Here is a 14,727-nt window from a genome sequence, read left to right as displayed (position 1 = left end):
CAGAACTGGACAGCAGCATTTAACATAACCTTTTATATTGTAGAAAAATCCCACATACAGCTAATGTGAGATGCTATAAGAATTGAAGAAATATCAAGGCAGGGGAGGCAACAGGATCTAGTGAGTGAGGCACTAGACGCAGGAGAGGTGTGTTCTAGTTGTAACTCTGCTATTGACCTGCTGCATGATTTTAGGCAAGTCACTTCACCTCTGTGCTTGTTTTTTGTTTTGTCTACTTAGAGTGTAAGCTCCTCAGGGCAAGAATTGTCTCTTATCCTAACACAGTGGAGCACTCCAATACAAATAATTAATAGTAATAGTAGGTTAGTAATGTAGAAAGGAAACCCATCTGGGTTGAACGACTCTGGGCTAGAGGTAAACAATTTTTTCTCTCTTAATCTTTGACGTTTTCTCAGACTCATTTCTCCCATGATAAGCAGTTAAAAATGGGAGCTCAAATACAGAACCAACACAAGGGACTAAATGACTTATATATATCTAGAATCAGTGAAATTTCAGATGGCCATTAATGAAAATGAAACACACTGTTGTGCTAGTGAACATTCTGCCAGTGAGTGAAATGAAATGGGAAACCAACAAAGTCTGGAAAAAAAAACAGATGGCTCATGGCAAACTCAGGGAAAACACTTAATCCCATAGAACTTGAGTGCATATGGACTCAGAACAGACTATTAATCAGCATATTGTGGAATAGGATAGCCCTCGGATGCCAGAGCAATATGCTGATCTAGTACAAAAACCAATAGCCCCTTCCCCTGCCACCTCCAAAAAAAAACCCCAACCACATTCTGGAAATGCTGGGCTCACCTGATGAGAGGTTTATTGGAAAACACATTACAGTTTGAGAGGCATTTCACATGGTGGCAAGAGAATGGGAATTCAGTCACCTGATTGTCACCAGGGGCTTGTCTACATTTGAAATGCTAGAGAAGCACAGCTTCAGATGTCCACATTGAAGCACTACAGTGACCTACTACCTATGCTGATGGGAGGGGTTCTCCCTTTGGCTAGGTAATCTAGCCCCCCCCCCCCCCCGCCAAGCAGGGGTAACTCAGTCGAAGGAAGAATTCGTCTGTGGATTTTTCCCACCCCTCAGTGACGTAGCTAAGTCAACAACTTTTTCCAAGTAGACCAGGCCTCAAAAATTCCCAAGCAACTATGTTTGGCTGAGAAAACAATGCAGACTGTTAAAAGGCTACTGGGGAAAGAAAGACCGTGAGAGATGAGATGCCGCCGCCACCACCACGGCTTTAGGGTCTTGGAATAGACATTAGCACTAGGCCAATAATGTTCCCCAGCACCTGTGCTGATGATTTTACCTTGTGGAAAATCATTCATGCGAAGGATACACAGGGTCTCACTAGAAGTTGGGGAGCAAAAATATACAGCCAGGACAAAAAGCTACATTATGACAGATCTGTAAAGTTCCCTAGAAGCTAAATATAAGTGATTCTGTTGATATACAAAGCTCTGATGGCAAATGTAAAGCTACTGTGAAGCTGCAAATTCCACGTTTGTACAGAATTGAAACACCCCAGGGTACAATTCTCAGATGAAATACATGACACCTGAAAAGAGCAATGGAAGAAGTAATGAAGAGGAGACAAGATTATGACTGGCATGGGCTGTTCACTAGCTCCCAGTATGCATCCCCACACCCCGCCCCCGTGAGAGTACAGAGCAGGACTCTACAGGTACGTATGGAAGCCTGGCTCAGCAATAGCTTCTACAAGAGACACTGCAACTGTCAACAGTGGCTGTTTCCCAAGTCTATCCCTGCCCCCTTCTCTCACACACACACACACTCTCTCTCTCTTCATGGTCCCCCGAACACGTGCTGGTTGTATGGAGAGGTTTCAGTGGAGAGAGGAAGGCGTATGCTGACCTGGAGAGGCAGCATGATCCAGTGAATAAAACACAAGCCTGGGCATAGGAAGACCTGGCTTCTGGCCCTCATCCTGCCTCTGACTCACTGTATGATCTTGAGCAAGCCACTTAACTTCAGTGCCTCAGTTTCCCCATCTGTAAAATGGGGATAATAAAAACATTTGTCTGCATTGGTAAAGCACTTAGAGATCTACAGAAAAAAGTGCTATATGAGAGCTAAATGTTACTTATTAATAACTTTTCCCCCTCCCCTCCTTTAAGTAGTTACTGACCAAGTTCAGCTGGCATTTGTACTTGGTCATCCCCTTTGAGACATCTAGCAAAAGGAATGACAGAGCCTGAAGTGTCCTAGCATGATGAAAAGCTTCGACAGATCTGTTTTGAATCCTTTAGTAGCAGGGCTGCAACAAGGGTGGCCTGAGCGGGGCAGCCGCCCAGGATACAGAGCCACTGGGGATGTAAAAATGGGGCAGCACACAGGATCAAAGGCCCAGTGGTGTCAGCCCCCACCCTTGCAGGATCAGGTCCAGTGGTGTCGGGCCAGAGCCCAGGGTGCTCAGGGCTTCCCTCCCTGCTGGATCGTGGGGCAAGTGATCACAACCAGAGCAGGTTCCTCAGCACTAAGACCCTGGTGGGATGGCAGGCAGGCAGGCAGGATGCTGAGTGCCAGCTTGGCTCCTATTGAGCATGCTCATTGCTCAGTAACATCTACTAAAGCTGCTGCCCTTGCTGAGAATTAAAGTTAAAGGGAGGCAAACTAGGGGGAAAATGGGCAGGGTCTGACCAGGGGGTGGAAACTGACTGGGCCGGGGGTGGTTGGGGGGGTGTCAAACAGCAGGAGGCAGGGACAGGCGAGGGACTGAGGAGCAAAATTTTGGGTTGGAGCCGGGGTTCAGGCCAGGGTTGAGGTGCTGCCACATGGTGGCAGAGAGGGTAACGGTTAGCCCAATGGGATGAGCCACCCGTCCTGTTCACAAAAATGCAGAGCTGGGGGGAGGAGACAGAATGGCTTCCATGCTTAGGAGGAAGTGTTCGGAGAGGAAAAATTAAGAATTCCTGGGTTGCTTGCAATTTACAGCTAGGGGAAGCCACAGTAGAAACAAAGAAGTAAACGTTGCACAAGTAAAACATGCCTTTTTAGTCAATAGTCAGTAGGGATAAAACAGGTCCTGCTCCCTGCTTTAGCTGCGTTTTCCTGTTTCTCTGACCTACCCTTACTTGTTGCTGCCCCAGCCTCAGTCAATCTTTGTTAGAGAGAGCAGAATAAGGAACCTCCCTCTGATCCATCGTTATAATGCTCCAATAACTGGCCAGCCAGGTGCACTCACACATTGGGGAACTGACACCTTCATGGCACACTGGCCCTGGATGCCTAGCACAACTGGGCTTTTCTTTTTAAAGGTCTCTAATTTTGGGCTAGGGACAATTTTCAGTTGTGTCCAAACAGACAATAATACAAGCCATTTACTGTACAGGTGAAGAGAGCAATAGGGAAATCTGCATTAGCTGCAGATCTGGATTGGGGCTGCTGGTGAGATATGCACTGGCGAAGCATGCATCTGATGAAGTGGGTTCTAACCCATGAAAGCTTAAGCCCAAATAAATTTGTTGGTTTCTAAGGTGCCACAAGGACTCCTCGTTATTTTAGCATGTCTACTGTGACCTGTGTTTTTCGCATTCTGGGCTGTGACCCAGCTAGTCTGTTCCTGGCATGCTTTACGGATTGGGGCCATCACCTCAGTGATATGTCCATCCAATCACTGTAACCCTGGCATTGGCACTCTCTCATGCTGAAGTACAGCATAATCTGATTTCACGATCACCACAGCTGTCATAAATATAAAGGGAAGGCTAACCACTTTTAAATCCCTCCTGGCCGGAGGAAAAACCCTTTCACCTGTAAAGGGTTAAGAAGCTAAAGATAACCTCGCTGGCACCTGACCAAAATGACCAATGAGGAGACAAGATACTTTCAAAGCTGGAGGGGGGGGGGAACAAAGGGTTCTCTCTGTCTGTGTGGATTTTTTTTTTTTTTTTTTTTGCCCGGACCAGAGCAGGAATGCCGGTTATAACTCCTGTAAAGGGCTAATAAGCAATCCAGTTAGATAAGCGTTAGATTCTGTTTTGTTTAAATGGCTGATAAAATAAGTTGTGCTGAATGGAATGGATAGTCCTGTTTTTATGTCTTAAGGTTTTGCCTAGAGGGATTCTCTATGTTTTGAATCTGATTACCCTGTAAGGTATTTACCATCCTGATTTTACAGAGGTGATTCTTTTACTTTTTCTTCAATTAAAATTCTTCTTTTAAGAACCTGATTGCTTTTTCATTGTTCTTAAGATCCAAGGGTTTGGGTATGTGCTCACCTATGCAAATTGGTGAGGATTTTTATCAAGCCTTCCCCAGGAAAGGGGGTGTAGGGTTTGGGAGGATTTTTTTGGGGGGGTAGATGTTTCCAAGTGGGCTCTTTCCCTGTTATATATTTGTTAGACGCTTGCTGGTGGCAGCAATAAAGTCCAAGAGCAAAAGGTAAAATAGTTTGTACCTTGGGGAAGTTTTAACCTAAGCTGGTAAAAATAAGCTTAGGGGAGGTTTTATGCAGGTCCCCACATCTGTACCCTAGAGTTCAAAGTGGGGAAGGAACCTTGACATGGTGGCAGAGCGGTGGGATTAACTTGAAATCATTTTTGAGATTTTTTGAACCAGAAGCACAGATTTTAAAAGGAATTTTTTTTTCCTTTGGGCTGCTGGAAAGCAGGTTTTAAGCTGAAAGCAGTTAGAGGGTTTTTTTTGTCTCTGCTTGGGGGCGAGAGCAGAGACAAAAGGGAATTGTCTTTTGTGAGCTGGAGTTTTCTCTGCCTAAAGGCAGGGTAGTTAACCTCCTGCAGGGAAATTCACAAGTCTTCACAGACCTGAAGTTGCTGTTTTTTACCTACAAAAAGCAACTAAAGGGGTTTTCTGTCTATTTGCCTGGAGACAAAGGTGTTAGGTTTTTTTTAAGGATATTTCTGTAGGCTGACAATCACTATCAGAGAACATAGGTATCCAGTTACAGCACACTCTCTCTCTCTATATATATTTTGACAAGCCAAGTTTTTTTGTTTGATTTCTAACTCTCGGGTGTAAAGTTAGTTAAAAACAGAGAGGTAAACTTGACAGAGCCCAAGGCAGGAACAGCCAAAGAGGCTGCCCACAGGAGAGAACTGGAGGCAGCGAGAGAGACAGAAAAAAAAACCCAAGAGGCTGCCCACAGGAGAGCTATGGAGGCAAAGGAAAAAGAAATGGAGGCAAGGGAAAAAGAGAGGAAGCATGAACTGGAGTTGAAGAAGGTAAGGGCTGAGCGAAATCTACTGGATAACCCTAACGCTCCTTCCCCAACAATCCACAAATGGGAGCGACTATGTCCACAGTATGATGAATCCAGTGATATTGCTGAATATTTTCTCACCTTTGAGAGACTGTGCACTCTCCATAAAATTCCTGAAGCTCACAAGATGACCACATTAGTCGCAAAATCAACTGGAAGAGCTCTGGACATGTTCAATAAGATGCCTATTGATGAGGCTTCTGACTATAATAAGTTCAAGGATTTGGTTTTAAAGCAATTTCAAATTACATCTGAAACATACAGAATAAAATTTCGAACCCTTAAGAGAGGGCCTGGACTAAGTAATGTGGCTTATCTATACCAGATGAAGGATCTGTTAGATAAATGGGTCCAAGGAAGGGGTGTCACTAGCTTTGACAGAATGTGTGAGTTGATAGCTCAGGAGCAATTCCTGAATATGTCCAAGGAGGAAATGAAACAGTGTTTATGGGATAAGGAAATGGTCTCAGCAGAAAGTCTTGCTTCTTATGCTGATCGATATGAGCAGTCCCAGACTGCCAGAGAGGCGGGGCAAGCCAGAACAAAACGGGTGGAGGGAGGAGAGTGGAACAACCCTGGACGCAGTTGGAGCAGATACCAGAAGGGACACCCTCAGACCACACCCTACTACCAGGGGCAGCCCAAGGCCCCAACTACACACCAAGAAATACTCCAGACACTTTATTGTCCTGCCACGCCATTCTCCAGCAACCCACCTCATCCCAGTGACCCGTCAGCTGGACGATGTTTTAAATGTAACGAGCCGGGGCATGTGAAGGCCAACTGCCCCAAGAACCCCAACAGATTAGTTCATTGCACCGGAATCACACCAGAGGTCCTCAGGCCCAGATACCTCCCAGATACTCTCAGAGCGGAGGGAACCTGTGAGTGTGGGCGGGAAGAAGGTCACCGCATAGAGGGACACCGGAGCACAAGTGTTGGCTATCCATGCTTCCTTAGTGGACCCCAATTTAATCGACCCAGAGATCCAAGTGACAATTCAACCCTTCAAGTCCAACTCTTTCAATTTGCCTACAGCCAAGTTGCCTGTCCAGTACAAGGACTAGTCAGGAACGTGGACTTTTGCAGTCTATGATGACTATTCCATCCCCATGCTGTTGGGGGAAGACTTGGCCAATCACGTGAAGCTAGCCAAGAGGGTGGGAATGGTCACCCACAGCCAGGCTAAGCAAGCCGTCCTGCCTAGCTCTGTTCCGGAAACTTCTACCAGGACCCGGTCAGAGGTGATGGACCCAGACCCCATGCCAACGTCTGCAACGGCAGTAATGGATCCAGTCCCAGAGACCCAGATAGAGCCAGTCCCGGAACAGGCAGCAGCCGATAACCCTACACAAGAGGCTCAGCCGGAGCCTGAACCCCAACGAAGTGCACCAGCGGAGAGTGGTTCACAGTCATCGGAAACAGCCCCATCCCCTACATCGCTTCAAGAGGAACCAAGCCTAGGTCCACAATCCAGTGAGGAACTGATGTCTCCAGCATCAAGGGAACAGTTCCAGACCGAATAGGAAGCAGATGAAAGCCTCCAGAGAGCTTGGACGGCAGCCCGGAACAACCCACCGCCTCTCAGCTCTTCTAATTGATCCAGGCTTGTTGTAGAAAGAGGACTTTTATACAAGGAAACTCTTTCTGGTGGACACCAGGAAGAATGGCATCCTCCGAGACAGTTGGTAGTTCCAACTAAGTACCGGGTACTTGAGCTTGGCCCACAATCACCCTAGTGGCCATGCTGGGGTGAACAGGACCAAAGGTCGTTTGGGGCAGCAATATATGTTCCTCTGTCTCCACACTTAGGTGTCAGAGGATACTATAGGGATGTTAAACGACTGTGTGAAAAGTAATGTGGCAACTAAAAGTATCATATTGTAGCTTTTATTGTCTATATACTGTACTGATATGCAAAAATAAATGCATTATCATTACTCTAATATTCTAACTCATTATCTAAAAAACCCCATAGAGGGCACAAATATGCTTGCTCCACTTGCCCAAGGTGCTAAAATGCCTAGTGACAGCTCTGGTAGTGCCAACAGTCTGCAGTGAGCAGATGGGGGTGTAGTTAGCACTATTAAGTGACCTATTAATCACTTACATTTACACAGATCTGTTAAGTAAAGCATTCCAGAGTGTTGGTGAGGGAGAAATCAAGAGAGAGTGAAATCAAAAGGCACGTCTAGGGTTTTGATTTAAACAGTGTCAGCAAATGCTCTCAGAAAGAAGAAGAAAACCCTTCCACCACAGGACTGTAGCCAGAAAACTGCACTTAAAGTCTTGGCTTAAAAAGCACCTCAACAGCAATAAATACATCGGGAAATATATTGGAAAAACAGCCTGCTGGCTCTGCTTGTAGGACAGACAGCAGGCCCAAGTTCAAACCCAACTTCAGTGTTCCTTCTGTAAATTTGGCATTCCCTAGAGGAGGCAAATCCAATCTGCAATGCCTGTAGTAGTGCTGCTAATAATTCACACTTCAAGTGCTTTCCACCTGCGCGCTCCATGCACTTTACAAACATTCATTTATCTGCAGCAACTGTGAGGGAAAAGTCCAACAATGTAAGAAACTAACTAGTGTGTGCACGCACCAATCTGAACTACTTAGCTCTGTCTCATCAGCCGTGTATGGCTGATAGATTCTCCTGTAGTTTTAGCTTTTGGTGCAGAAGAACCTGCAATGTAGGACTTCAGTTATCCTGAAGGAAGTTGCCCTGGAATGCAGTACATCTTTTTGCAGGACATCAAGAAACCAGATTGTGATGATTGGGAGAATGGGTTGACAGCAATGGAGTGTGCCTTGCACCTGGAAAAGAATGTGAACCAGTCACTCCTTGACCTGCACAAGCTGGCAACGGACAAGAATGACCCTCATTTGTGTGACTTCATTGATGTAACGATGTAATCCTGGTTTTACAGATGGAGAAACTAGGCATCTCACTTAAACTCTTTGCCTTAAAGTGACAGCATAAACCCAAAGCTCCTGTCTCCCACACTTTAACCGAAAGACCCAACTTTCCGAAGTGAGCTGTAGCTCACGAAAGTTTATGCTCTAATAAATCTGTTAGTCTCTAAGGTGACACAAGTACTCCTTTTCTTTGCAGCTAGCTATCAAATGAGTTAATTTTGCAAAGAACAGAACTGTTCTGCCTCACTTACCTAAATAGGCTAAATGTATTGATACTAATGATGGGAGAATGTTAAAAGGATCATCAGATTGGAGGCTGTGCTGTGGTTGCAATTCTGTCTGGCCACTGCATGGTTAAAGCAAAGAGTAGCTCTTTTCCCAGTACAGCAACTCTAATGGAAGAAAATACAAGCGCACTAAACATTGCTTTTAGCACTCGATATATAATATTCATAACATGGAATGAAAAATGGGGATAGGGAAGTAGAAAATGAGAGAGAAATTTTAAACCTCCAGAAAGCTTTGAGTTCTTTTGTCCAAAGTGGGTTTGCCTATGCTTAGCTCATATTCTTACTTGTTTTAGCTGAATGGCTGAGCTACACGAGAAAGACATTAGTAACTGAGAGGTGGTGCTTTGCTTAGGAAGTTCTGAGGCAGACATGTGGTACAAAATGGAAATTCATCTGAAAGCAAGGACCTGAATTGCCAACTCTGGAATCAAGTTATTCATAGCACAGGAGAGAGAGCTGGGCCAATACTGTAACATAAATGAATGTGCTTTGAGTGTCTTTAAGCACCTTTTTATGTTCCATTAAGTTTCTAATGAATTAGTTTGCTGGCAGGAATATTACCCTGACAGCAAACTATGAAAGCATATTATAGAATATTCATAGAGAATGAATGTAGAACCTGTAAATATGAATATTTGTTTACATTAAAATCTGATTCAGAGTTCTGCTCATCCAGTCAGGGAGCAGACCAAAACCACATGATCATTCTGAACAGCTCAAATTTAAAATACTGAATGCTAGCAACAAACTTATCGGTGAGCTACACACCAAGAATTGTTCACAGAAATGATTCAGTGAATAACTTCAAAAAACAAATGTAAGCAAGTTGACCTGTTTGTAGCTCGGTCCTCTTCTGCTTACAGGGGCCCAATTAGTTGAATTACATTAAATTTTCTCAAAAAGAAAAGGAGTACTTGTGGCACCTTAGAGACTGTTTTAGTCTCTAAGGTGCCACAAGTGCTCCTTTTCTTTTTGCGGCTACAGACTAACACAGCTGCTACTCTGAAACCTGTCATTAAATTTCCTGTATACAATATGTATAGTGCCAAATTCTGCCCACAAGCAAGTGACCATTGTTCCCACTGAGATCATTGTACATGTATGGGTCAGAGTGGAATTTGGCCCCTTGGTGTTACAGCATTTTGTGCTGCATTTGCCTGCATATGGGAGCTTCTTTTTTGAGAACACACAAGAGGAAGCTTGGTCACCCATTATCTATCAACATGCTTTTATGTTGGCAGACTTGCAGGATGGGCGTGGTGATGTGGAGGGAGGGAGACATAGAACTTTCCTCTTATCTGGATCTATGATGTCTTTATATGAAACTCAGCTAAAAACCTTTTTTTTGGTACATTAAGAAAAATACTGTTTTACTCCTTCACAGAACAGCAGGCAGTCACCAAGTAAGTGTTTGGCTTCTGCAAGGCCTCTGTGACTGTGTCGGAGAGCGGGGTGATAGTGCTGATCTTGGTACTTAAAGTCTGTAGTTGATACTGTAATTGGCAAAATCCTGTACGTTTTCTATTTTGGAATGAATGTTCATGCTTCTCAGTGTTCGCTCTCACCTATTCACATAATGGAAAGGGCCATTAAGGAGCTGCTGGTGGTTGTTTGGATGCAAGTCAGGCATGAGTGTCAACTTCATAATTGTGAGAGAGCATCTGGGTCTGATCCTGTGAGGTGCCGAGTGTCCTCTGCTTCCACTGACTCATCCATTTAAAGAGCGCATTAATGGAGAAGCCTGTGGGATAAAATCTAATTACAGCTCAGCGTATCTGAAATCTGTGGCATGGCTGCTGTCTTGTCAGGTTTTTTGGATAGATCTGTGAACTTTATTCTTCTGTCTCTGTCCCTATTGTCCTTCAATAATACCCTGCATGTACGAGAAGGAGAGGTCTCCTTGGAGACTAAGTACACTACTGCTGTACTGCATGTTGCCTTCCAAAAGCCAGTGAGTGGAAACTTCCAAGGTTGCTACACAATGTTAGCAGCCCCAGGCAAGGAACCACGCAGCTGCAGACATGGTACAGGAGCATCATGGGAGTTGTAGTTCCATGTGTGAAGGGCCGTTCCCTCTCTCTCTCTCTCTCTCCCCCCTCTGTGGGGCCTCTCAGAGCCTGGGAACACAGGCAAGAGGCAACCCCCCCATCTGCTCTCACACATACACATTTCCCCTACTTGAGTCCCCCCACTCGCAGCTTCTCTGCCACCCGGTCTCTCCCCAGCCCTGCCTTCGGAGCTTGGCCACCTTTCAGCCATGCCAATCAGGGCAACGGGGGTGGGTGGTTGGATGGGACAGGGAGCCCTTGCCTGGGGCTGCTGGGACAGAGAAAGCTGCTGCTGACAAAGCTGACAGGGGGAAGTATATGATTCTAGTTTTCTCCCCATTCCTTTGTCAGGCTATTGCACCATTGAAAATGCAGACCTTTATTTCCAGCTAACCTCTCTTATAGAATAAAATTCTTTCTTGGAGAGCTATCCATATAGCGTACACCATTGGTGACGTGGGCCAGAGTTTTCAAAAGTGCTCAGCACTCACAATTGGGGCCATTCCCCCATCATCTAGGCACCAAAATAAGTGGCTCTGCCGAAAAATCTAGCTCAAAATGTTTTGTAAAACATACCCAACCAGAAGACTTAATTTACTTACATTCAAGCTCTTATATCGTCATCTTCAGGTAATGTCAGATTTTCTTTCTTGGAGGGCTAGGAGGGGGAACCTAATATACTGGCCACAGAATGCAGGCCATCAGGATGCTACACCTTGACTAATTCTATTGCATATATGGATACAACTTGAACTGTCTGATATATGCAGTATTATGCTTGGAGAAAAAAATTATTCAATTAAAGAACAGGAGAGATCCCTCATATCTTTGGGATGGTGAGATTCCCTATTGCTTTGGCTTGGCTTTATTTTTTTTTAAATTATTATAATGCATTTAAGGCTGGTAGCCAGTTGGATAGCTCCAGAAACAGAAACCCTCTATTTAGCCACAGAACAGGTATAGCATGGGCAGTGGCAGTACAAGCTTCCTTTGATGGTACTAGAAACGGTATTAGAAACCGTACTAATCCATCTGGAGGTACCATCTGCAGGGGTCAGAGAGGTCTGGTTCAGTCTCCAGAGCCCATTTAATTCTCAGCCTCTGCTGAGACTGCCAGCAAAGCTGGCAATTCTGATGAGTCTTGTGCACACACCTGTCTGCTAGAAATTGCACTGAGACCAATCTACCTGACAGATGAAACCAGTAGATGAGCACTGCCGAACCCACAGGCTGAATTTCCGCTTTTTCCTTTTGCGTAGCTCCCGCTCTGTGCATGTGGCAATGAAAACTGGGTCCTCATCGATCAGCGGTTCATGTAGCACCTATGATCAAAATAAGTTCATTAAAGTACTGTTAGTTCTAAACAAAGTAAAGTTTCCTGAGGCAACGCTATCTCTCTATGTCATGATTGCACTTTTGCTCAGTTCTCTCATCTAGCAGAAGCACCATGGCCCATCACCACAAGCCAAAATGCTCTCTTGAGCATGGAGGACCATGTGAAAGAAGTGAAGTGCTTAGGAGTCTATCCACCCTACTTTTAATTGTCCCCAATGTTGACATTGGACTGCATTCATGTCTTCCTCGTCACAATGTTATATGCCTCTCCAGGTGATTTATAATGTGAAACTATCCCATGACAACTTCAAACACATGCTTATTCATAAAAAAACGTTATTTTATTTTGCAGAGTGTTTTTCGTGCCAATTATATCCTATTGTATTTTGCAGATTTACATGACATAGTTATTGAGCAAGGAATAACAAACAGCAGAGGGGGACAGAAATTAAAGAGGTACTCAAGGGAGATAAAGATGCTTTCTGAGGCTACTTGAGGTGAGATGGAGATGAAGGAATTTTGTTCCTGATTCCAGGAGCTGCAGAGGAGAAGGCTCTTGCACCAGCAGCAGTGAGATTCTGTGAAAGGACACACAGGAAGCTGGGCTAGATGAGCTGAGAGAGCAGGGACAGGAATATAAAGAGGTAAGTTCTATGATGCAGACTGGAGCAAGTCCATGGAGTGTTTAAAAATGGGGCAATTTTGTACCAGCAATATAGTATGAATGGGGAGCCAGCAGAACTATCTGAGGATGTGGATTATATAGTTTGTGCTTCTTTAAGTGTGTGTGAATAACAGCAGCAGCAGCATTCTGCGCGTGCTGGGATGTGGTAATGCCATAAAACCGAAGGCACAATAGTCATGCTGACTGGAAAAGAAGACATGAAAGGTGGGACACAATACACATTTCAAAGATTTGTACTGGTTGCAAAATGGCTTCTATTAAATAAGACCATAGACATTTCCATACTGGAACAAGATAACTGATCTATCTGACAGTGGCTAGTCCTGGAGGCCTCAGAGAAAGGTGGAACAGCCCTGACAGTCAACCTTAATTCCAGCGCTTCCTACCTCAAATGTTTGACTCGGCAATCTTAATATTCTTTTAACATAATATTTTTGTGTGGAATTCTTTACAAAGGTGGAGTTCCTTTAGTGTTCCAGGAGTTACTTACAGAGGAGTGTTCCTATCACTCCTATTGCCTTGTGGGCCGCCACTGTGGGTATGCACAGTTGTGTAGTGTGAGGACATAAACGTAAAGAACCATGCCGTAAGCAGTAACTATAGAAATCCATGACTGGGAAGTCCCTCTTTTATTAAGCACACCCTGGAATACATCCTGGTCCCCTCTGGTACCTGTGGAGGATCAGGAACTCTATAACCACTCCATATCTCCCTTTCCTGATGATAAAAAATAAATAAAACCAATTATCAACTGTGTGGGTCTTATATATATATTTTGAATTGTATGTGCACACAAAATAAACTTCAATTTAACAGGTGTATTCATCTGTATGCGTCTAATTATAAAAAAAAATCAGGGCACTTTCTTGCAATTCCACTCCTGCATTAAACATGCGGTGCGTGTGGAGATGTGGCACACCCCTGGGTAAAGCCACCTCACAGGTAGCCATTTGTCTCTCAAATATTGAAGTTAAGACATCATTCCTTCAATCCAGAAGAGAGAGAGAGATGTTCTCAGTCCCGTGGCTGCTGCATGCCTTCATTTAGACACACTCCAGGTTTTAATGGCTCATAAAACATTCACGGCACCATCTGAAAGCACTCTTGCAAAATGTACAGTTTACCCACAGAAATATAGATGAAGATGTGAGGAGGCATGCAAATTCTCCTGGCTGTTGGGGAAGCTGCAGTTGCCAGCCCACCTAGTGCCAGTTATCCCCAAAACGACTGAACCTTCTTCCTTTAGGATCGAGTCAAATAACTTATAATTTAAGTTTGCACAACGCTTTGAGATCCTCAAATGAAAAGTTGCTACAAATGTGCAAGCACACTGCAAATATTAATTCTCTCAACACTCCCTTGGGGTGGATATTTATATGTATTTTGCAAATGGGGAAACTGAGGTACAGAGCGGTTGTGACTTGCCCAACATCTCTCACTTAAACATCTGGTACAAATCTATATTCAATCATAAGCCTTCCTAAAAAAGGAAAAAACAACAAAAAGGGGGTTGGTCAGTTATTTATTTCCCTTTCTCTAGTTTCTTAAACTGGCTATTGTTTAGTACTTCAGTGTGTGGGTGGGGGGGTGTACAATGTAGACATACATCCTCTACTGGACGGAATCTGCACTGCATAACAGCACCCCAGGTCCTATACTGGTAACAGCTAACACAGATATCCTTGTAGAGAAAGTGGCCAGGTAAGCCTCTGTGCCTGTGGAGCAGAGGCTTTGGAGATCTGACCCTGTTGTCACCAGAAAATTCTGAGGACCATGGTATGTGACATAGCAACAAATGCTGCAGGCCTAGGCACCCATGGATTTGTTAGAATACATTCTCTTAGAACTCTTATCAGAACATCCTTCTGCCATCAAGCTTCCAACCTGATACAATCTTCAGTAAAGCAAATAGTACCCAAGTGGCAACAGATGAAGCACAGTCCCCAGTAGTTGAGCCTCAAAACCCCCTTCCCGCTGGCTTTTTCAGGTAAAGACAGTGATTTCTTTACATGCGTTTGTTGGGGAGGGATGGGATACTAGGGAAATTCTCCTGTTCTAAACAATGTGATCCAGATTCTCAGCTGCTTTAAAATCTGTGTAATTGAAGCTAATGGAGTGACAACAGGATCTGGCTCTCTGTTAATTGGTTCTGTACTTTCAATAACTTCCCAACCTGGCG

At 44.4% G+C, this 14,727-nt stretch overlaps 1 protein-coding gene across 1 annotated transcript in view; it reads right to left on the bottom strand.

Moving 5' to 3' along the window:
• The window catches only part of PGBD5 (piggyBac transposable element derived 5), a 100,570-nt gene that overhangs the window by 34,745 nt on the left and 51,098 nt on the right, over positions 1 to 14,727 (bottom strand). Inside the window, exon 3 of the mRNA XM_073338036.2 lies at positions 11,716 to 11,850. Coding sequence (XP_073194137.1) covers positions 11,716 to 11,850 — 135 coding nt within the window. The remainder of the gene's footprint in view (positions 1 to 11,715; positions 11,851 to 14,727) is intronic.

The sequence above is a fragment of the Lepidochelys kempii genome, chromosome 3, assembly GCF_965140285.1.
Source record: "Lepidochelys kempii isolate rLepKem1 chromosome 3, rLepKem1.hap1, whole genome shotgun sequence".
NCBI lineage: Eukaryota > Metazoa > Chordata > Testudines > Cheloniidae > Lepidochelys > Lepidochelys kempii.
Note: the sequence above shows the minus strand (reverse complement) of the source record. Positions and strands in the feature narration are given on the sequence as shown.